The sequence below is a fragment of the Nestor notabilis genome, unplaced genomic scaffold (genome assembly GCF_000696875.1).
Source record: "Nestor notabilis isolate BGI_N333 unplaced genomic scaffold, ASM69687v1 scaffold7167, whole genome shotgun sequence".
NCBI classification, from domain to species: Eukaryota; Metazoa; Chordata; class Aves; order Psittaciformes; family Psittacidae; genus Nestor; species Nestor notabilis.
This window is the reverse complement of record NW_009935118.1, coordinates 30,995-55,923: the sequence shown is the minus strand read 5'-3', so window position 1 is coordinate 55,923 and position 24,929 is coordinate 30,995. Positions and strand designations below refer to the sequence as shown.

The 24,929-nt window shown below is 40.9% G+C and overlaps 1 protein-coding gene across 1 annotated transcript in view; it reads left to right on the top strand.

The window, feature by feature from the left end:
* PLXNB2 (plexin B2) overlaps positions 1-24,929 on the top strand; it is a gene marked incomplete at its 3' end in the record, with an annotated part of 76,299 nt that overhangs the window by 22,468 nt on the left and 28,902 nt on the right. Inside the window, 5 exon segments of the mRNA XM_010017675.1 lie at positions 388-480; positions 1,674-1,755; positions 6,791-6,963; positions 9,267-9,415; positions 12,402-12,510. Of these exon segments, the coding sequence (XP_010015977.1) occupies positions 388-480; positions 1,674-1,755; positions 6,791-6,963; positions 9,267-9,415; positions 12,402-12,510 (606 nt within the window).

The window sequence follows — 24,929 nt, the reverse complement described above, 5'->3', positions numbered from 1 at the left end:
ATTCCTGCTCTGCCCAGGATCCCTACAGAGAAAACCTTAAAGGGCAGAACTCACACAGCTCTGTTAATAACACATCTGATGTGTGAAGCCATCCAATATTCACATCTCTTGGCTTTTTTCTATTGCTCCCTAAAATGGAATGCTAGATATGTCCTGCTTTATTTGTACTGCTTTGTGCTTCCACCTTTAATGAACCTTGGAGGAGTACAGCAAAGTAGCAGATTGCACTGGCTCAGTGTTTTGCCAGTTTTAGAAGATGACTTTAACTGGTTTACCTTCTCCATTTGGTCTTATTACTTCCAGTGCTGAGCAGGATATTGCCTGGTGATATTTTATTATGTTTGGTGATGATACATGAAGTCTAAGCTGAACTTTTCTCTTCCATAGGATAAAAAATTTGTGGTTGGAAACAGCCAGTTTGAATTTGAAGCTCCTGTTGATGAATCAGATGAAGGAACATTTTCATTCATGAGTAAAGAGGTAAATGCACAAATATGATTAATCTACCAAATATATTCTGTTCTTATAGTCCTGGTCCAGTGTCCACATGTGTCGAGAAATATACAGGTAATATTGGCTTCTCTCAGAGAAGAAAGTCACCTCTGATGGAGATTCTCCTTTGGCAGTAGCAGTCAAAGGCAGCAGCTTTAGCTCAGACTTCCTGGGGTCTCCCCTTAAAGACCCAAATATTTCTCCTTGGTTTCTCTACCTGTGCAGCACATGGATTCATTGAACTGTCTCTGGAGAAATTCTGGACCATTACTGTTATTCTTCACTTTTTATACAACCTGTTGGAACCATTGAGGATAAAAGTTGAGATCTTAGAACTTTCTCTCTACACACTTAAACTCATTATCTTTCCTATTTTTCATCTGTAAAAATGGGAATGGTAACAGTATATTGTTTGGCTACTTAAAACTACCTTTCTTTCATTCTGGTTTATTCTACAGAGAAAGGAAATAGTATTTTTAAATAAATAGTCTATTTACCAAGCTCAAAGTTGGTCTCACAAATGTTATGCTGATTTTAACCTTTATGTCTTACAAGCTTACTAACAGAGTAGTTTTGAAAACTAATAGTATTTATACACCATTTGAGCACAGCACAAAGCGTTTGCTTTATAAAGCCATTGTATTTTTCTTTGCTCTTTTCCCTTCCCACCAGTTGTTGTTGCTGCCGTCTTTCAACATGAGCAGAAGCTCATGTCTTGGAGCATGTGAACTTTGTGCTTTGGCAATAATGAGGGGCTTGCACTGCAAAAGATGCAAGAGATTTCCCCTCCATGTGGTGCGAGTCTGCCGTGTCCACAGAAGTAATGGGACTAGATGGTGTGGGAAGGGAGAACTCAGCAGGATCAGCAGCTATACTTTCTGAATCTGAACAGTACCTTTGCTACTTGGATACTCATAACCAAACGTAAATGAACTTCATGAAAAGTGAATATTCAGATATTGCTGTCCCTTGGTACTTGACAATTCTGATTGTGAAGGATTAGGTTCATTAAATCATTTTTCTATAAATGTATTTGGACTAGATGAAAAAAAGACCATAACATTTGGGATAGTTTCTAAAACCTTCACAGCTCTGATTGATTATTGAGAATCATAGAAAACACATGAAGTTAACCTTGCCAAATTAAGGTATAAATATCTCTATTTTGTCATCTTTCTCAGTTCTCCTACAGTGCAAATGAGACTCTGCAACTTAACTTATCCATAAGAACAGATAAGGTCAAGATTGACAGCAAACTGATGGGTAAGTAAGAATATGGGATTACGAGGAGGTTAATTACAGTAAATAATCTATCCCTTCTTAATGTGAATAAGAATGTTACCTTTGTAGGTTTTACTGGTTTGGGTGAAACAAATCTGACAGTTCAAAAGTTATTAGGACTAAACTCCTTAATTAAACATCAGTGTTGTCAACAAGTTTGCTGATGACACCAAGCTGGAGGGAAGGAATGCCATCCAGAGGGACCTTGAAAGGCTTGAAATGTTGGCCAATGCCAACCTCACAAAGTTCAACAAGGCCAAGTGCAAGGTTCTGGATGTGGTTTAGGGCAATCCCAAGCACAAATACAGACTTGGAGGAGAATGCATAGAGAGCAGCTCTGAGGAGAAGGACTTGGGGATGTTGGTTGACAAGAAGCTCAGCATGACCTGGCAGTGTGCATTTGCAGCCCAGAAAGCCAGCATGTGGTGGGCTGCATCAAAAGAAGCCTGACCAGCAGGTTGAGGGAGGTGATTCTGCCCCTCTACTCTGCTCTTGTGAGAACCCACGTGGAGTTCAGCAGTGGAGTCCTAAGTAAGACATGGACCTGTTGCAGCAGGTCCAGAGGAGGGCCACAAAGATGATGATAAGGCTGGAACACCTCTCCTGTGAAGACAGGAAGAGAGAGTTGGGGATTTTCAGCCTGAAGGAAAGAAGGCTGTGGAGAAACCTTATTGCAGCCTTTCAATACCTAAAAGGGGCTTATAAGAATGATGGGGGACAAACTTTTTAGCAAGGCCTGTTGCAATAGGTCAAGGGGTAATGGTTTTAAAGTAGAAGAGGGGAGATTTAGACTAGATATAAGCAAGAACTTTTTACAATGAAACACAGAAACAGGTTGCCCAGAGAGGTGGTAGATGCGCTATCCCTGGAAACATTCAAGGTCCAGTTGGATGGGGTTCTGAGCAACCTGATCTAGTTGAAGATGCCCCTGCTTACTGCAGAGGGTTTAGGCTTGGTGACCTTTGAAGATCCCTTCCAATTCAAACTATTCTATGATTCTGTGATTCGCAAGTTTGCTGTGCTCTGAAGAGCAACTTAAAAGCAAAGCTTCACAGTTCCAATGTACTTAAGCAGCATGATTATTTATGGTTTTTTTTTCAATGGCCATTTCCATTCCCCAATGAACTTTTCCTCTCCAACAGCAGAAAGGGGATCCTTCTCACTGCTGTTCATATGAACATCACCTGAAATCTCAACTTTCAGCTGTGTCTCAGCTCAGACAAGTTCTGCAGTCTTTATGTCTGCTAGCAATCAGCAATACACGAAAACATTCAGTGTGCTTTCAGCTCAAGACTTTATTCATTCATTTCTATGGCAAAAAAAAGTATAATAAGTGGTTTATAGCACAAAGACTTGGTCTCCTCTATAAAGTCCTTTGTAAATATACATTTATTTATTTCTTTCAACGTACAATGATGAAGCAATTATGTGTGTGAGCCTAGTCCTGAGCTAAGATAAGGAAGCTCCATCAAAATCAGTGGAGCAGTACCTAGAAGCTGGGACCTACCTTACATTCCTTTGAACTGAAATTTAGGGCATAATATTGCAAAAACTGGAAGGCAACACACTTGTTACTTGTGTGATGAACCAACATCAGGGAAACTAACACTGTCCCCAAGTAATTTCCCCTGCAGATTAAATCTTCAGGACATATTTTTCCATCTGTACAATATTTAAATTTATTCCCTTTCTTATTGACAGCATAGAAGTATGTTTTTAGAAGATTTTCTCTATGGCTCTGTGTGCAGTGTTGAAAACACTTAAAAGAGGACCTGGCATGAATGTTACAGGGAGGTCATATTACAATCTCACACTGTCTTAATTTCCATTCCAAAGGCTGTGGTGTTTAGAACTGCAGAATTTTGACCAAATGTTCCCAACATCTTTTTTCCAAGACTGGGAAAAATACTGAAAAAAAAAGCAGTAGCTGAATTATTAAAGAAATGTTATCATTCAAATTGAAGCATAAAACCCTTGCAAGAGGGAAATTGAAAAATTGTCAGCAAATATCTCTTTTTGGTATAAAAGGTATTTTTTAAATCCAAATTATCTCCTGCTTTTAAATTTCCTTGCCATATGAAATCCAGAGTGTGGTTTTATACATCTTGAAAAGAATTGGCTTTGGGTATATGATTGCTGCTGAGAAGCACCTTTGAACCTGCCAGTGAAAGAACCCTTTCTTTTTACACTTAGTGAATACTAAGTTACGATAGCATTTTTACATCTCACGCCATCAGGGATTCTGAACAGTATGAAATCCAATATATCCTTTTCATCCTTTGTCCTTTTTATCAATGATTTCACAGCTGGTATCTCAAGGTGATGGATAAGAGTCTGAATCTAATGAGTGGCTTGCTGCTGGTACGTTTAATGAGCTGATCAGTGAAATGGGAGTGGGGGGGTGTTTAATGCTTTAAGGCCATAGCTTTCTCCATTACATTTATGCAACTGGATGTGAGGGACATCAAGATGTTACAGTGCTGACATTGTTTACTGAGGGGTGGGATTAAAATCCCTGTCCAGCTGATGAAGGATAACAAAGTAATCCAGCAAGCATGTTCCCATGCCATACCAGGAGGTCATGGGGCAGTGTGGGTAGGAAATGAGGGCTTAGGACGGCAAAGGGAAAATTTGCTTAACAACGTTACCTGTTCAAGTTCCTGTTCAATAGCAACCTTTCAGAGTTCTGGATTAAGAAAGCAATCTGGTTCCTTCAAAAGCAATTTGCAGCATAGATGCGAGGGCTTTGCCCCAGCACTGTGTTCACATCCAATATACAAAGTGAAGAGTTAACACACAAACTGTTGAAAACATTGCTTGGGTTACGTTTATTGCTCAGTGACTTCCATATCGATGTGCTCAGTATAGGAAGCAAATGATGCTCCTCCTGCTTTGTGCTCATCGATTCCTTGAGAACTCAAGATAGGGGTTGAATCAAATGGATGCTCTTTCTCATTGATTTATTGTTACAAATACCAGAGTCCCTCAATTTCACATATACCTCCAGTGATGTGTTAGCTGAGTTTTTTCTGGTAAAGCTATCTGAAACCAAGTAGATATGCTGATTAAATGCAAGAAGGGTTAAAATCGGGCTTCATCATGGCATTCAGTGTAAACAAAAGAATACAAACATGTTATTTTATTAAAGACTTGCTGTGAAACTGAATTCTGAGGTTTTTAAATATGCAACATTCAGAGGAAAACTGTTCTTACGAGGTTATGTACTCTCATGCAACTGTCAGAGAGACTGTAGCCAAGTTTGGGGCATCTGTAATACTGTTCATGCCTACCAGGGAAATTAGGGCACTGCTAAAAAATAATGGAAAAGCAGCATTCTCATTTTACTTTTTCATTTCAGTAGAAATCTGACATGGTAGCCTCTTGGAATTAGATTTTAAAAGCTGCTGCTGCTATCTAGGAAGATACCAAGTGCATCAAAATGTTAGTGACTGGAGGGTGGTTTCTCCGGTATCGTCCCTAGAGTCCTACTCCTCTGAGAACAAAAGCTTTCTTTAAATAGGCATTTTTGATGGCCTTTACCATATGCAATCTCAAAGGGATTTATCCTAGTCTCTTTTGCCCACATCTGTTTATTTTGCTTTGCTTCCTGCATATTTAAGGATGAATCTCCTTTGAGAAAAACCCAATGTCAGTAAGGGTACCGTTTATTGAGACTTAATGAGCACATAAACCAGCTCATCACTACTGGAAAGGGGAGATGTTGAGTCTCTCTCTTGCACTTCCCACTCCCATCTGTGAGCACATTTAACTCTTGAAAGAGCACAGGAGGAAACCTGGATAGTTTTCTGCTGTTCTGGTAAGTTAAGTTGATTTACAGGGAGACTCAACAAGTGCCAGAGCCTCACTGGCAGAGTGAGAGAGGCTGTATGGCCAGGGAAAAAAAGAGGGTAAAGAGTGAAGAGAAGCAGGTGTGAAGGGAAGGAACAGAAAAGGAGGGAGCAAGAAGTTTCCCTCTTTACAATAATCAGCTCGCCTTCCCAGAGGAGCACAGCACTCACACGCTGGGTAATCTGTGCAACTTGCATGCTTCCCCTAGAGAAATGGGCAGCATCTTTTCAGTCTGTTTTCTTCTGGGTTAGCTCTCAAATGCATCTCCAAATGTTTTCTTGCAAGCCCAGGCTTTCCGTATGGTGCCAAGCCACCCAGCTATGTCTCAGCTTTGCATCTATTTAGGCAGATTAATTTTGTTCAGTGACTGTGCATCATGCTAGAGATTGATGGGGGCCAAAACAAGCTTAGTGTCTGGGACAGTTGGTGCATGATTCATCAGTAGGACTGTCAGGCCTGATTTCTTAACTCAAAAAACCTAGAATTAAACCCTGCTGCAGAAGGAATAATGTGTACATCAGGATGGCAATTCAAGACAAAAGGGAAAACAAAAGGAAGAAAATAGAGGCAAATGGAGAAATGAAGAGGTATTAACTTGAAGAAAGGATAACACTTCATTAAGTGTTAACTTTCTATTCAGTTCAGGCTTTAGTGAAGATTCTGGAAAGGCCCAAATGTCCTGGAAACAGCCCACAAAGGCAGCTCTCTTCCTTTAAATAAGTGACTGGCAGAGGTCCCATGCCAGCTGATGTCTGTCCCTATGACACCCATGCACAGTTTATACCCTTCTACATCTGACTCCTGGTACACCAGGAGGACCTATTTGTTTGAACCAGTCTTTGAACAGTTGTATAGGCAGTTTCATTGAGGATAGTCAAAGAAAGGGCTTTATACTTAAGTGTTTTGGCAGTGCCTGAGTAACAAAAATGTATTTGGGTTTTACTTGATAATTTACTCATACCTCTGCACATGGATAGATTTCAGGTCTTCCATATAAGGAAAAATACAGTTTCTCTCAGCATCATTCATGGGTTAAGTACAGAGTGTGCATATTCTTCACATAGCTCCACTGAACTTTGTACATAAGATTAGTTTTCCTTTATATAACACACTGAATATCCTTAAACCAGAGGAAAATGTCTAAGTGCATTTACCGCTCATATTTCAGTGACTCTGTACAACTGCTCTTACGGACGAAGCGACTGCAGCTTATGCCTCGCGGCCCATCGCGACTATAAGTGTGTCTGGTGTGAAGAAGATAGCAAGCCCGGCAAGTGCGTGTATGAAAAACTCTGTCACGCTCCTCCCACTGACACGTGTCCTCATCCAGAAATCACTCGCGTAAGATTGCTTTTTTCTCTCCCTACCAGTGTATTATTTTTCAGAGGAAAGCATCCAAGCAAGCTCATACTGAAAGGCAGGGGTTTTTCTTAGGGTCTTAAGTAAGCCTCTGCAATAGCTGCAAGAGAATAATGCCAGTAGTGATGTGTGAGAGAGATTTGTAAAGACTCAGAATAAGAGACTGAATGGAGTCTTTGAGACTCCTTGTTTTTCAAGCCTTGTCTCCAGTGTGCCAGAAGCCAGGGTAGCAGTGTGCACTTAAACGTGGCACTTGATTCTTGGGAATCAGCATGGATTTTTTTTCTCTCCTGAAGTCCTTTCTACCTAAAATAAGTGTGTAAGAGAGGTTCTCTGCTGCTGGAACTACTTAGCAGGCTCATTAACAGGCTTCAAACACGACTTTTAAATAGTGTTTAATAAGGGAGCAGGTTGTTTCTGCCTCACGAAGTGTTTTCCAGGTGTCACTGATATTTTTCAGTCCACACCAGAATCAAACCCAAAGCTGTAGAAGTTGAATGTAAGGAGTCAGTGAGACCAAATGAGCACCCCTTACTCTGTGATTGGAGCACTCACTCAGGGTGAGGGAAGGGTGTTGTCCACATTGGTGAACCAGTAGCCTAAGCAAGAAGTAATAAATTCTTGTCCTTCCCAGCAACAAGCAAAGGCATAATTGGCAAGGAAAGCATGACATGTACTTCCACTGAGCAAATCTAAATTGCTGCAACAGTGGTATCAGTACTCTGAACTTCAGACACACTGTTTGATGAGAACATACCCCAGGCTATCACAGACACTGAGTATGGCGGAGGTTGAGAGTTGTAACAGGGATGTTTCACTCAATAAGAACTGTTTAATTCTGAAACCTGTGGCTCAGACTGGTAGAGATGCTGAATCTCCTGAGGCTGCACAGTTAGGGCTGCAGTCTGGGTACAGGCAGACCAGCAGCGTGCTGGAGGAGGTTGGCCATAATGATGTGTCTAAGAAGAAATGGTAGGTAAACAGTTGAGGTCTGCCAAAGCAGGCAAACAACCTAAAATCTCAACAGGAAGTGTGGAGAAGGATACTCGTGTGGTACCTGGGCTCAGATAAAGATTATTTGAGTGGGAAGGAAAAGGAAAACAAAGAAAAAATGCAAATGTTTTCACCTGGGGTACTGTTTGTACATGGTTATGGATTAAATACTAAAATATTTTTTTCAAAGCTTTCATTAGCCTCAGATTTGAACAAATATTTGGAAACATCTACACAAGCCATTGAGTCATTTTTCAGCTAGTTTATTTATAGTTGAGTGCAAAGGCATGGCCAACAGGCAGAAGTTTCAGGAAGTTGGACCAGCAGGAAAACAAAGCAAGTGATCATGGAGCCGGGCAGCAGCAGCCATGTCACTGTGCTCAGATGTGCTTAGATTTAAGAAGCTAAGATTTTGATGGAGTAGACATTAAAATCCAGACTTTCAGAAGCTGTATTTCTTTGGCTTCCATTTACTGCATTTGAGGCTCTGCATCCTTCTTGATACCATCCTTGATGGTTAACTTGCAGCCCTCCAAAGCTGAAGACCTGAAAAGGTCTTGCTGGAGGTGCTGCAAATATTACACAGGAAAGCAGGTTAATCTCCCGACAAATATTCAGCATTAAAGTGCCTGTTTGGGCCATATTCCAACCTGCAAGAAGTCCAGGAAGAAGTCCATTTGCAGTGGAGAAGTCCACTGCAGTGGATTTATATGCAGTGGAGAAGTCCACTGCAACTGCAGGATTTCCTCAGTCCTCTTTTTAATTACAAGTTATTTAATTAGCACCAGCCTATGTACTGCAGCATCCTCCCATTTGATGCAATAAGGAAGATCAGGGTACTAGAGGAACTTTTGAAGACACTATGTGGGGCAGCACTGTGTGTTAGGTGCACTGTTCTGATGTGAACCTAAAGGGAGAAAATCATGGCAAGAAAATACTGGAAAAGCTCCACGGGATCATTACAAGAGGAGCCTAATCCATTTGCTTTTCAAAATCACAGTGCATTACTGGAGGATGCAAACTTAAAACAGAGTAAACACCAAGCAAGAGTTTTGTATATAACTGTGTGCCACAGGAGACACAAAATCTGCTGCTGCTGATACTGGTTCTAATCTAACAGGTGCTTAATTAACATTAAAAAGTTAAATAGCATGTTTATTGTATGGGTCCTACAAGAAACATCCTTTGAAATGTGTTAAGTTAAAGTAGCTTTAAATAAGATGGAAGAGCAACATGGTCAGTGAAGTATTTAATTTTGGGGTTTTTTTTAACATTTCCTTATGCAAACACAGATTGAACCAAAAACTGGACCACTAAGTGGTGGAATTCTTTTGACCATAATGGGATCTAATCTGGGAATAACAGCAGAAGATGTAAAAGATATAACGGTGGCAGACAAGGAATGTCTTTTCAAAGAGGAGTTCTACTCTGTCTCCACAAGGTAATTGCTGGATACTTTTCACAAGGTTTTAGAAGAAAAAAGAAACCTCTATGCATTTTCAAAGATGATCTTCCTGTGATTATAAAAGGTTATCAATAGAAGAAACAACTAGAGTGATGTACCTGCAATATTTCATAGTGACATTTCAATCTTTATTTAAAATAGTTATAGATGCTAATACAGAAGCAAATTTACAGTAGTGTACTGCCATCCTGCTTCTGATTGACTAAATTTTTTCCCTTATTCATTTGAAAAGCGTTCATAAACTATAACTGCAGCTATCTCAAGACTATTTATTTGTTCTTAATTAAAGGCATTGTAGGTGTGCATCTAGTCATTAAAATCTTTGGTAAATCTGAATCACAGTGCAGCCAAGCATGGGGAAGTAGGCAAAACAAGAGGAAGTTTAAATGTTTCTGGTTTAGTTCAGCTGCAAAGCTTCTTTCCTGGGGGCAGGGAGGGAGCCTGGCTTTAGGTTAGCTTTAGCCTTAGATGGCTGAATTTTATCCCAGAGCCAACAAGCCCATGGATGTTAAATGGCCCAAGCAGGTTGGTAGGTGCTTTGCAGATAACCTGTCACACTCTTAAGCAGCGCCAGAAATTAAAACGAAATGCCTAAATTCTTCTAAATGTTTACTACAGATTATCTCAAGCATCTATTTTCAAGAGGGAAATACCCTTTTGATATTAGCTAATAAAAAACATAGCATGAAGGTTCAGTAGTAATATTAATATACAGTAATATTAAGCACATTTTAAGCAGTGTGATCGTTCATTCACTTTTGATATTTAGATCTGCAATTGAAACCTTGTCTTTCTTTCTCTCCAATTAATTTAAAGTGTACTCCAGTAACTTTTTGCTGTTTCTGTGGCATATTTTGAAACGGATTTTGAAGGTGTTTAAGTGGTTTTTTTTTAGTTCTTATATATTTAGCTTTAGTCAGTTTATGGATGGGGCATTTAGAAGCTTCCCAGGCCCCTAGGACTTAAGAATGTGAATATAATTGTTTATCTCTTCCTGCTTCCCAAATCCATTGCCGTCACTTGTGTGTTTACATCTACATCACCATCTACAAAATTCCCAACTCTTTTATAGTCATCTTTTCCAATTCCCTATTTTCAGTGTTTGCAAAAGCTGCACTGAATTGCAGCATAGCCTCACAAGAATTTCCCCAGCCTCTTGGCTTTTTCTAAAGCTTTTTGATATTTTTAAATACATGGAAAGGAGCCAGAAGTGAGATGACTGGTTCCTTGTATCATAGCAACGTTACTGGTTTCCTATGCTCTGCCAGAGTAGTAATGGGTGCGAACAAATGCAACTTGCATAATGTCATTTATCAACAAATTAGGGGGATTTGAAGGATGTTCTCCATTAGGGAAGCCTTGAAAAAGAACTTACTCAAAATACCCTAATAGGTATCTATGATTTTCTTTCTTTATCTTCCTACATTTTTTTATTTTATTATTACCTTCTTTTATTTAATTGAATTTTAAGCACAATTAATAAGTGCCTAGACTTGCTCCCCTATCCTTCTGCAGTAAAAAGCTAGTAATTTTTAGGAGACAGTTGCTCCCGAGGGCAGGAAAACAGTGAGATTTAAGGCACTTTAGACTGCTTTCTGGCTCTGCGATGACTTAATTGTTGGCCTTTGAGAAGTCATGTTCTCATTCTTTGTAGTTTTCCATTTGTAATGTGGGGGAAGGGAGGCCAAGTCAATGCTGAGGAGGGGAGGGAATTTTCTCAACTAAAATCCCTGCTAGCCACGCTACGACGTTTCCCCCACACACCTCCCGGCCCTGGCCCCCGACTGCTTTCCCTAGCTTGACATATGGTAGAAATTCCTCCAAAGGCACCATTTCCTGTTTCTGCCTGACAAGAAGATACAACTTCCAAGAATACAGTAGAGAGATGATGAGGAACAGACTCAGGCAGCCGTACACATGCCAGGACATGCAAGAATTTAAAGAATTTTGTCCATTTGCCAGTACCCAGGCAGAAAAGTCTGGAGTGATCTGCAGAGGGACTTTACAATCCTTTTATTACAAGTCCTGATTTAAGTACATTATACCCAGTAATTTAGGGTTGTTGGTGGGTTTGTTTTGTTTTGTTTTTTCTATTTGAGTTTTTCTTTTTTAAGTAGTGTGCACTACTTAAAGAAGAACAACAATAATCCTGCAGGGGAAAAAGCAATGGGAATGAGCAGTGATCCTCAGGGTGTGTCCTATATGAAACTGTCTGCCTGCACAGACTGCAAACTTATATACCTCCTTATTTAACTGTATTATCAGCTCTCCATTAAGCATTTTTCCCACTTTCCAAGTATGTCAAATCCTTATTGCAGTTGCATATTTGTATTCTGTGGATCACCTGTTTGAAATAAAAATGTGAACATCCTAGCTATCGTTCTGCAGCAGTGTTAGTTAAGGCAGTGTTTTCTTGGCCAGTGCTCTTTGACCTCTGATTTTGTGTGGGTTATCTGACGATTTATTCCCGTAGAGCAGCAAGGGAATTTGATCACAGTTGTGAAAATACAGTAGTTTGAAGATGAAAGACAGCAGGATGCACAACAAAGTATCAGGAGTTAAGACACACAGAGTTATAAGATAGCTGACAATCTGATGCTTACAGCAAGGGAGTTCTTTGGGGTTTTTTCAGCATCACAAGGTCCAGTGAAACCTTTGTGTAAGGTTGGTGTGTTTGACTTGTGGGCTGAACTTGAGTCTTCTGTAGAAGGGGCCTCTACTAACAGATTGCTAAAGTAGTTGTTGTGTACACTGCTCAGGTTTCAATTTTACATACCTTTAGGTAGAAGATTAAACTATTCTTGGGTGTTTTTGCTGGGAATGTGAGGCAGCATTCAAGTACCTTGTGTAGGATGAGGCAAAGTTAATGGTTTTGCTGGAAGTACATGTGGTAGGTCACACACATTACATTGGTATTGCAGCTGTTACTTCTAGCAGATAAACTTACATTCTTTCTCGCTAGGATTGTATGTCAAGTCGGACCAATGAATGAACCAAAGCAAGGTCAAATTGAAGTTAACATCAATGGAAAACTGGGTAAATCACCAAGTGAAGTGCTGTTTACATACCAGGTAAGTGCATTTTTTTTTTCAGAGACCTGTGTTATACGCTCTGCATGATTTAAGCTGAAAGTTAACCTGTTAAGCACAGAGGCCCAGAGTTGCTTGTGTTTGCCTTACAAGCTTTGTTTCATCAATAGCACTGTCATTCAAGAATGTTAAAAAGCACATAACTTTAGCATTTCTTTATACAAAGGGTGTGCCAAAAATCTATTCTGATCAATAGATCCAGGGTCTCAAATAGCATGTTGTTGTTTGCAATTCAAGTTAAAAAGATGTGGTAGAAAAGAAACTGTAATGAACTTATTCAGTAGTGACATAATATCTCTTAAGTGTCACTATTGAATAAAAAAGAGTCAGCACTGCAAAAAATTAGGTATTCTTTAAGAGCACAGTTGGTGCACTATTTTAATCACAGTGTTTAGTCTAGCCAGTGTTCTTAATTACAAGAAGGGATGCAGAGCAGCTGAAGAATAAGTAATGAAGGTACATTAATTTTTTAATAATTTATTTCATTCAAAAATATGTTATGCAGAGCCACAGATAGCGTGATGCGTGTTCATATCACACATATGCTTTGTTTTCAGTGTCATTATGAAGGAGAATTTCATTTGTGTCTTAATTGCTTTACCCTTAAATGTGGCCCTAGGTTATAGCTGGTCTGTGGTTTAGCAGCAAGAAACTTTTCTGTATCTATCAGGCATTCAAAATTTTTCAGAGCCTGTGATTGTGATAGTTGAGGGGTTTAAATAATCTCTGTCCTCATATTGATATTTAAAATTACACCTATAAACTGTAAACCTATAAAACACAAAGGGTGGGTTAGGCTTTTACCTTCTCCCTTATTTCTACTTCTGTCTCATTAATTCTTGACATCTTGTGAGAAGGAAAGGAGTCGGCAGTAAGTGGTGGAGTCAGTCAAGAATGACATTCACCTGACAGGAGGACACTTGTTTTCACGAATCAACTGTGTTTTTTCCGTAATTTCCAAGCAAATAATTCCTTTCTCTGGTGATATTGTTGCTAAAAGAAGAAAAACCACCCTTTTTGCTTGAAAATGTCCTCCATTCCATTGTGGAAATGTAGGTTACAATTAAGTCTTTCTTCATCAATCTCATTTGTCTTAACCAGAGAACAACATAATCACCTGTGTTTATGTGTTTGTGGTCTCTAGGACAGAGACTATCATGGTAAACCCTGCACGAGATGAGATTTTGACATGAACTAATTGTGTTGGGTACATTTTACACCACTTTTCGTATGCTTCTCCTGTGTGTAAAGATTCTCCCATGGTTTGCATGAAAAAACCACATGAAGATGTTATGAAGTTTGTTGAAATGTAAGCTGAAGCCCCCAGGAAGGCTTCAAAGCCTGTCTGTGAATTTGTTCTGGTGTCATTCCCAGCTCAGCCCATATGGGAGATATCTGGCTACCATCCTGCTGGTAATTATCACAGAATCATAAAATGGCTGAGGTTGGAAGAGACCATCCAGGGTCATCTAGTCCAACCTCCCTGCTCAAGCAGGGTCACGTAGAGCACATTGCTCAGGATTCTGTCCAGACGGCTCTTGAGTATCTCCAGGGAACGAGACTCCACAACCTCTCTGGGCAGCCTATTCCAATGCTCAGTCACCCTCACAGTGAAGAAGTTCCCATGGTTATAGAAACCAAAACCCTGTTGCGAACACCAGCAGCACAACCTGTTGTTTACTTGGTGACTCTGTCTACTCCTCCTTTTGTCGCTTTACCCTAACTGGAAGGATCGAGGAGAAAATTACCTTGGCCCTCAGGCCCTTGACCACCATCCCCAGAGGTGAAATCCCATTTGATAGTTCCCAGGTTATCCTCAGTATCAATGGTGCCCACATGAAAGATCAGCAGAAGGTAATAGTGGGATGTGTGGACAAGCCTTGGTAGTCTTTACATAACATGTCTAATTTGAGCCCCCAGCAGACCACAAACCTCTCTAGACAAGTGCTTGGCAGATGGGTGCCTCTGTCCTGTGCAGTAGGGAATCACTACAACAGTTACTTGCCACTTCTTCCAGGTCATTCTGCACATTCCACACTGGCACAGGGTCCAGTGGCTCAGTTCCTTCACTTGAGGTCATCTTCTGTGGCACAGCATCCAGCAGTTCAGTTCCTTCACTTGAAGTCATGCTCAGCTCCTTCTCAGCTTGAAGGGAACTAAACCTGTTTGTTAAATGCAAGTTTTCAGGAGGAACAGGAGCCTTTCCCCTTGTATGGGGGAGGGACCAGTTATCACTGTTTTCACTGTGTGTTCTGATCACCCGGAACACAAAGCTTCAGCTTTAGCAGTGACCATTCTAAATGCAGTGTGTGGTAGTACAGAGCAGAAGTGCACAAATAGTGCACAAGGAGACAATGCAGCTGCTCAGCCTGGTGTGTACACCAAAGGTGTCATCATACTCCCCACATGCTCAGTCTTGACTACATGACTAATGTTACCACCAAAACCACAAAGTCAGTTATCAAGTAGATTAGATATAAGGAAGAATGGTTCTTTATGGTGAGGGTGCTGAGGCTCTGGCACAGGTTGCCCAGAGGAGCTGTGGATGCCCCATCCCTGGCAGTGTTCAAGACCAGGTTGGACAGGGCTTGGAGCAACCTGGTCTAGTGGAAGGTGTCCCTCCCCATGGCAGGGGGTTGGAACTAGATGGTCTTTAAAGGTCCCTTCCAACCCAAACTATTCTATGGTTCTATAAATACTGCTACATTTAGCTCTTGTTGATACCCAGTCTCAACAATGAGATGCATTTTTAAAGCTGGATTGATGAGGTCAGTAGCCCAACACAGGCCTCAGACTCGTGTTTCTGCCCCATCTGCCAGCACAGCGCATTTCTAAGCCTTCATTAAATGGTCAAAAATCCAGTTAAAATGGAAGCCATGGTTTAAATTCAAAATGATTCCTGAACTGAAATGCCTAGATCCACAAGAGTCTGTGCTGTGCAGTAAACACCTCATCTATATTTGCTGCATAACAGGGGAGGAAAGCTCTGTTTCTCCCTACCCATCACAGTTTCTCTATCCAACCTGAGTGCCATTCAAGTCCAGCCATTTCAGTGAAATTAAATTCTGGTAACCCAGTCCTTCTCTACTGACATTTCTGTTCTTTTGCTATAATCAGGATCAGGCAATAACCATTTTCTCATTTAGTGAAATAGAAATGAAGTGATGCTAAATTTTAATATCCAGCTATCCATCTGGAGCACTGACAGCTTGGCTGGTCTCTGAGCAGGTGGAGCAGTTCCATGGCTAAAGGCCAGTCCTGCTTTTTCATTTGTTGTTAACTTTATCTGATTTGCTTGTTACTATAACAGTGAGAAGCAGTATCAAAGGAAGGAGTTAAGCTTCTCCTAGATATATAGCCCAGATTTGCTGATCCCATATAAAGCATGATTCTTTTCTGAGAATACCTCATCCTCAGACTCGAGCCACCAAGGACTTGCAGCTGGTTCTGGGATCTCCAGCATCTGTTTGCAAGAGTAATTCTGTGGGGTTTAGGGTATGCAGATTTAAAAGACTGTAGTGTTTCAGAAAGCTCAAATAAATGTAAGGTGGTGAAATTAAAGTTAGAACTTTGCAAAAGTGTAAGACATTTCTGAGGTGCTGAAGGTAATTGCGGGACTGGCTTGGAAATAATGACTTTTAATAAATCAGGAAGTCTATTTACCTAAACAAGATGAGATGAATACCCAAAAGAGAAAAAGGATGGATAAATTAGAGTCTGATCTGAAAACAAACATGACATGACTATTCACCATACTGGTAGTTTGAATGTGAACCTGAACAGCACAGTTACATTTAACGAGGTGCAATCTTCCACCTTAATCTACTCCTAACATGGTAGTTTCCTCTTACCTGCATCCATCCTCTGCTTTCCTTCATGATGTTTGAAGCAATTGCTGTGGGAGCTCTCACCAGTGCAGTGCCAATAGTGCCACAAGGCTTTTGTGGAGGGGTTTAGCTCACTCCTTGATTTTTCTCCCCAAGTCTTTACCTCAGCACATGGATTTTATGCTGTAGTTGGGGGGTTTGGGTGGTTTTTTGCAAGGAGAGGGGTGATTATTACATGCTGGATGCTATTATGATTGATGCTGATAAGCCACACAACTGCAGCATTCTGGAATTGCTTCCAGAGGATCTTATTTTTTTCCTGAGTCCTGAAGCACATCTTGTTTGTGTGCCAGCCTGCACAGGAGCCAGAACTCCTGGATAGCTGAGAGTTCGAGCAAAGCTGGCCCTTCCTCATGTGGTTATTATTAGACTTAATTCTCTATCATCTGAGCTATGCACTTAAATACATGTCCCACCATCCAGTGCTCGTGGTTCTGCTTGAAAGCTGCCAGTGAACACTGGCCATATGATAATGGAGACTTTCCAGTCATGCGTGCTTCCGCTTCTCCATCAAACCTGCCAGCAAGGCTCTGTGGTCTTTTCAGAAAATCATGTGGTGTCTGCCTCATGATCAAAAGATGCTGCCTGCAGTCTGAAAAATTACTTGTTTAAAATACCATCCCTTTATATAAGCATCCCATCCAGAGCACACAGCACACAACATGCACTGCCAGGCAAGTTCTGTGCCTGGACACCTGCACTGCCTGCAAGCACTTGGTCAGCTCACATGGTGCAAGAGTTGGACAAGCAGCCCCGGAAAGGCAGGACTCAGCTCACTTCTCTGCTGTTGCAGAAATAACCCAGGAACTGAAGCCTGGCTTGTGTTGTGGATGCTGTGATGAGACAAGCTGGTGGGTCAAGTCAGCCACTGCAGTGAACACCAGGCTGCCAAGAGCGCACAATGGGAATCTGGTTGAATATCCTGTGAGTGGGTGGCTTGTCTGAAGAAACAAGAAGCAGGCTCCTTCGAGTCTGAGAAAAGAGGGAAGTGAAGGGGGGAAAAGCAGTTCCTAATGACTTGTGTGCCCCTTTCAGAAGCTTAATTTAGCTCCTGCAGTTACCATTATAGTCCCCAAAATGACATTTTGACCTCCAAAAAGGTGGCCGGTGCCTACAGCACTTCATGGTCTGTGCCTTTAATGCTTTGAATATTTGTATGCATTATATGCAAGGGCTGGCAGAATAATTTGCCTGATAATTTTGGTAACAAATCAGTTGTTTTACAGACCTGCTTCAAGAGCCAGAACTTACTGCTGCTGGGACGAGGATGAGGAAGGTGAAAGGTTACTTGTGGAGGAAGGGATGGGTGAGATAAATGCAGAGGAATAATGTGCTCTGTACACTTGTGAAAATCTTACCCACATGTGTGTGCACTGTCATCATGTCCTTGACAGCATCCCTGTGCTCTGCTTGTGTGGAAGATGTGCATTTGCATCAGATGCAAACCCCCAACTGGAGGTCGCTGCCGACAGAAGCTGGCAGGAAGGAGCTTAGGTGGCTTTGCCATTTGCTGCCCATCATGTCCACTTGAACACATCCATCTGTTGCTGGCTTCCCCTTGTGCTGCAGCTGGCATCTCTCATGGCGTCATGGAGATATACTCAGCCACCATCCTCTTTTCCCTCCCCAGTTGTCTCTGCTTGTGGTCTGGCGTGGTTACACTTTCTCCAGCACCCCCGTTTGAAGCACAGATTTCATGCCAAGGTTTCTTTGCATCTCCGTTAGGCTCCTCTCCTCTGTTTCCTTCCAACTGTTTCTGAATTTCTGGCCCCTCTTGTGATCCGCCAGTAGACTCCTTGGTGGCTGGTTGTTTCTCTCTTTGATTTTCTGCATTAGTGAAAGATAAAGCGTAACCAATTTTATCTCAGTGGTGTAGTTCTTGGGCTAGAAACTGCCTACCACAGATGAATACTACAGTAGATAGTATCCCTGTTTAGAGAGTCATCCTCGGGAATATGAGAAGTTGAGGATGTGCTCAGTGACAGACAAGCAGAAAAGTAGAGAAATGGAAAAAGAAGACACGCAGAACCAAGCTGATGCTCCATAGGAGTGCACGCCTCTTGTTCTTGAGTCCTGCGCGAGGGACCCTTAGTGAGCTGGCTGGACATGACAGTGTAAACCAGGAAAGCTGCTAAGCAAACAAACCAAGTCAAAAAGAACATAAACCAGCCTGGCAGATTGGATCCCTAGTGTAAGTCAGCTGAGTGAAAAAAGGTTGAGGGAATGGTTGTCTTTTGCACCTGCATATCTTTAATGAGAAAATTGCAAAGCTGAATAAAAAAAGAATAGGAGTAACCCCACTGTTAGCCAGGTAAAAGCTGTGCTTTGATTTGACAACATCAGACCACAGAGATCTAAAATGCTCAGAGCTCTCCGAAAGCTTTTTCATCCTGTAAAAGGTATCTGTTACTAAAACTGTAATCAGAAACCTGAAGAAATATGAGATCGCCTTCCTAACCATGCAAAAAGACAAACCGCAAGTCATAAAAAATTAAGGATTAAGAAGTTCATTCTAGATTAATAAACAGGCTGAAAAATGTAAGAGCTGAAATGTGAATGCTCAGAGGATCTGCGGTAGCTGTGTAAGAGCAGCAGTCATGTACACTGCTAATAAGTAAGTTTGTGTCTAAATGTGATTATATGTGGAACAGACGTGGAGATAATTTACCCTCTAGCATGCAGAAAGAATGAAACTACAATGAAAGCATTTCTATGAATAGATCTGTAGGTAGGAGGCAAAGGATACAAGCAAAGAAGAGACTTCCGGCTGTGATGAAGAAAACAGGACACTGGAAAATGGCCTGAGTGTGAAGTCATATACATACTCGGGCCAGTGTAAGCTGATTTGCCAGAACTTTTTTTATCCCAGTACCTCTGTGCTGATGAAGCACAGAGCACCTCAGGGGATGTACTTTTGCAAAACAATGACATTACTGTGAGGCAAAAACAAAAAATATATTTTGTGAAGCTCAGGTTGGTCCCTGATGAAAAGATAAGGCAGTGACACACAGGAATGTGAACGCCACGTGAGGGAATTCATTGGTATTACAGAGAGAATAAACAAATTTCCAACTAAACAAACTAGCACTATTTGAACATTAGGTACTATAGCCATTGTACAAGAACTTGGAAATTGTCATTGTCTCACTTCTTTATGCGCAGATAACCACAGCTTTCGGGTAAACCATATCAACATGATGGGCAGCAACCACAGTCACAAAAGCAGAAGAGGTAACCTATTCATAGTGTTATTATCCTTCCAGCAAAGCTGCCTCATGGTTATCAAAGCACCAGGAAAGCTGCTTTATCAGTTCAGGAGTACTAACCCAGCAGTCTGGTGCTACATGGGAAAGTTGGGTTGCAGGTAGACTTTGAGATCTCTAGTTCAACATTATCACACCTAAGTAGGATTTAAGAGGGTTTGTATGTGAGGTATGTAAAGCATTCGTATTTCCCATGACTGGCAAGCTACAATCCACACGGACCTACAAGCAAGAAATCCAGTTAAGATCAAATTATTTCTTCAGGATAAACCATGCAGTAAAGAGCAAGTTGCATCTGCTGACAAGCTGGTCTATATGATCATTGTAGGTCCCTCCCAAGTTGGCAGTGGGGGGTTTATGGTTGGACTTGATGATTTTAAGGGTCTTTTTCAACCTAAACGATGCTATGATTCTATTTTATTCTGAACATCATAGCTATGGATATGCATGTTTTACCCGAACAGCAAATGTACTTCCTATAAACATAGGGCATGATTGTGAGAGAGACCGTAAGACTCCGGGGAGTCCCAGTGGTGGGAAGTCCCTGTGCTAGATGGCTTACTAGACTGGGCAAGAAACAGGCTTATGAACAACTGACAGATGTTAGAACAGGTTTTTTTAAACTAGACTGTCAAAAAACCCCACATAACAAGGTAACCTGTTACTGCAGAAAATATTTATGCTCAAACATTAAACTACCTGGAAGACATGAACAATATTTTCATGTGACAAAAGGAGAAGTATAGGCCTGAAAGAACATTCTTTCCTTTCAAGCAGAATAAGACTGAAATATGTATGAATTATGATTTTCTGCACTTTAAGGATTTATAAAACAAGAGTTAAATTAGTGTTTGCAGGGTTGTTTAAATTTTACTGTGTCCATGAGAAATGAATTATTGCCATTTCCTCAGAAGGGCTGATGTTTTCCAGAAGAATTATTACAAGACTGCTTCGAATTCCATATAGCTCACATAATCAAATGTTCTGCTTACCATCATAATTGCACTGAGCACTGTGGTGTGGTGTTATAGTGGTTCACTGGGCTGGGATGTTACAGAAAGTGTGACTTCCCCAGGCACCTTCTGACTGAGCCAGCAAAAATCCCAAGGTGCAGAGGGCTGAAACTGAAAGCAAGGTACTTATTATGACAGCAGGCATACTTCTGATTCAGAGACTGAAATGAGAAAAGGGCATAAATAAGGAGAGCAGAAATCCTTGAGGGGTTTTAGAAAAGGTGGCATCACTGATCTTGCAGCACTCAAGGTCCTAGGTTTATCAGTGCTGTTTGTAGTGGTTGAACAGTATTGCTCAGGGTTGAGTCCAAACTAAAGGGAGTTTCCTCTTGGATAAAGCAACATTTTTATTATCCCTCAAACAAGGTTTGTAGTGAAGGATTTACCCTTTGCCCTTCATTTTCCTCTGCAAGGAGAAGGAATGTCATGCAGGGCTGTGGTAAGCAATGTAGAGCTGTGGGTTAGGTGTGGCTTTTCTAGACTGTGTGAGGTAAGACCGTGTAAGACTAAACCAGGCAGCATCCAAGGGTCTGAACCTCCCTGTCCCACTTGTGAGTGCCATGTCAGCTGTGGGAAGGTGCTACCTTTTCCTTAGGTAACACGGTTCTTGTTGAAGGCTTGTACCACCACTGATAGCACTTTTTCAAATTATCTTGGCATTCAGTGGAATATCATTCTCCTGCTGATCCTATCTTCTTAATTGCATTTCTGAAAAATGCTTTCTGCTGGAGCATTTGGATGACCCAATTTCTTTTTCTTTATTGGTACTCTTAAGAAGACCACCAGGTGGGCCATGGTAGCTTTGTTCTTTAAGCCCTCCATGAATATTTTAGGAGAGCATTAAAACTTGCTCACAGCACATTGGTTTTGCAATAAAATTGTTATTAAAATTGTTCAAATTTTTTATAATTTATTTTAACTACTTATTTTTTTCTGGTAGGTCCTTTAAAGGAAGGGAAAGGGGAAAAATGTGAAAAGGATAATAACAAGTTAAAATTAATCATCTCGTTTTCCTGACAAGTTTACAGTAACAAAGTGTTACTATGCTTTGTCTGAGCAGTTATGCTGAAAAATTCCTCTGCACCTAGAGTGTAGTTGAGCTTCTCCTTATTAGATCATCTTTATGAGGTATCCACGTTATTTGTGTCTGGAGAGCTCTTGGTATTTGCAAAATTACTTTAAATTGGTTAAATATGAATATTTTGTATTAAGCTGGTTTGAGGAACTGCTGCAAGAACAGCAATTAAACAGAAAAAAATATGAGGGTTAAACGTAACTATTCCACTTCCTCCTTGGCTGCTACTGGTGTTAGCTCCCGGAGTGGTTCTTGGCTCCGGTTCTTCATTCAGCCTGAAGATGTGCCTGTGCTGTGGATGAGGTGAGGTGTGGGTGGTGTATTCTCCCATCAGGTGTAGCTGGGCTTTAAGCTCCAGCCAAGTTGGAGTCTTGCTGGGATAAAAAGCAGTTTCTGAGGAAAACAGAATAGGTACTTGTTTCCATTTCCCTTTGCAGCTATGTTAGTCGGAGATAACTTCTCTGTTTGGTTATCTATACATCCCTGATCCTAGGGAGGCAAAAGTAGGCCACCACTAAAAGGTCCCTCACAGAAAATGGTGCCGGACGGTTCAGCTTCAGGTTCGTGGCTCACCTGATATTTACTGGTTGGTAGCAGCAGAGCCAGCTGACACTCTGCCAGTTGCCCATCAGATAACCCAGCAGAGCTCTAACAGGGCAGTTGTTTCACATGAAGAAACAGTGGTGTATGATGCTTCAGAACCTTTTCTTGTTCCTTTCCTTTCCACATCTGTCCTTAGAGGCTCAGCTTTAATTGGAGGGAGTATTTAGAGGAAAAGCTACAAATTTTAAGTAGTTTTTCTGAGGTTTGGCAATAGCGAATTTGTCTGTACTGATTCTTTCGTGGTTCTTGGGGGATATTTTCATCTGAAAGCTATCCCAGGCATGTTATGCAGCTAATCAGTACTGTGGGGTTCTACTGTGGGTGATACAGAGGTCCAACATGCTGAACAATTTATAGGAATTAAGATTTAATTTGAAATTGTTAAAAAGTATGGTTTTCTGTCCATGTGGTAAGTATTAAAGTATTTGATTCATTTTTATAAACTCTTATTGGCTGTGTATTTTATAAAAAAATTTGATTGTAAATTTTTTAGTAACATACTGTGTTACAAAAAAGCACAAAGGAGTTTTTCTGTGAAGTACATGTCTAGACTTGTTTAATTTAAACTTCAAGTGTGATTTTTAGAACTACCCCCCCCTCAAACTTCTTATTTACCCCAGTGTGACTTATTTCAATTTAGCTTAAATGAGCAAGCAATTAAATCCAAAGAAGAGCATGCACAGAGAGGGTTACATAGACCTAAGTGAGCAAGTTTTAGTCAACTCTGTTATTTTGAATCAAGGCTCCTTTTTGCTTAAAAAATGCTTTAAAATGACTTTGAATCACTTCCCTACATAAAATCTTGTAACCTGAGTGATGTATTAAATTAAAATGAAATCAAAGGTTAGCACATGAGAGCAGTCATACGTTCCAGCAACGTACATCTTGAGGATTGAAGGGTTTACAAACAGATTTCTCTCAGGGAAGAAAAGCAATTGACACCCAATTAGTGTTAAAGAATATTCCTAAAGCTCAATGACTTGAGAGCAAATTACAGTTGTCATTGTGGATTTGTGAAGTGTGCTGAACCATGATGCATTCCTTCGGAGGGAAGTTGCTCAGATGTGAAAGTCTAAAATAGGCACAGCGAGTACGAGTTCTCTGTGTTTCCATAAAATCCCTGCTTCAATAAAACAAATTTGTAATGTAACCATGAGGTCAACTGGATACATTTTTACGGATTCTTGCTGTTCGTTAAAAACCTGTCAATGACTCACTGAGCTCTGAGCTGAGCTGCACAACATCAGTGTCGTCGTCGTCCCCCGCCATTCCTGGGCCCTCAGTTATGTAGCTGTAAGCTGTCACAGAGATGGCAGTCTGTGCCTGAGCAGAACACCACGGGGGAAGGGGCTTTGCTGCATAACTAGTAAGGTGTGGGCTTGTTGCTCTCTGTTTCTGAGCACAGTTTTTCCTCCTTAGAGTGGGAGATTGGTGCAGTCTTATGGTGATCAGGGAAACCTTCATCAGCAAGGGAAGCTTTCAAACTTGTTTACTCTTCCTTTGTTTGCATACACTTCATACCAAATAGCCACAAGCCTGGACTTTATTATCATTCAACCATTTTAGTAAGATTATGCACAAGGAGGAGGAGAGCAGATGTCATTTACAAATATACATGAGACTGGGATTGCTTATTTGACTCATTTAAGGAAAGCTTGTGTTTGAATATGGATGAAGAAGCACAGTTACACATCAGAAAAAGCATTATCTATACACAGCCTCCCTAAGCTGTTGATCTGGTAAACTTTAGCAAGTGCAGGGTCCTTCATAGCAATGCCCCTGCCGCGTGCTTGGACCTGGCATCCTGCCCGTGTGTGTGTCACACATGGCAGCCACCTGCACAGGACCTCCTTGTGCCTGCATGCACAGCAGCCACCACCCTGACGCGAGGGCTGCGGCACGTCTGCAGGCATGGCCGGGCCATGGAGCCAACTGGTAACCCATCTCGCATGGCTTCGGTCAGCCTCCTGATTCAGCAGCTTCAGTGTTGCCTTGAATAAGGATGCTTTTCTCAACTGAAAAACCCTCACTGTTAATTTATAGTATTTGTCATAGCTCTCGGAATACAATCACAGAAACAAAGGCTGAATTGAGAACAAAAGGAGGGAACTTATTTGAGAAATTTAAATATCAAACAAATTTCATAACCATTTTGAAGCGTGTCTGGTTGTTTCAATTGGTCTTAAGAAATCTGCTCCAAGGTTCTAAGTGCCTAAAGAAAAGTTTTGCATTTTCAGATTTTCTTTCTTTTCAAGCTGATTGCTTAAGAATAGGGTAACAATTGTACTGCAATTAAGAGCCTTACCAGATAAAGGGAATCTTAATATTCTTTCTGTTCGGTACAAGTTTTGAAAACCTTGCTCTGTGTCTCCTGTAGCTGACACAGAATATAAGGAAGGGTAAGGAAAGGTGAAGGTAGATTCAGCCTAAAGAAAGAAAAATCTTAAAATAAGTATGAAAACAGGAAATCCAACACAAAGCTCTCACAAACCTAATGGCAGCTAACACTACATTTTGTAAATAGAGAATTGAAGTTCGTCTAAAGCCCTTTATATGAATT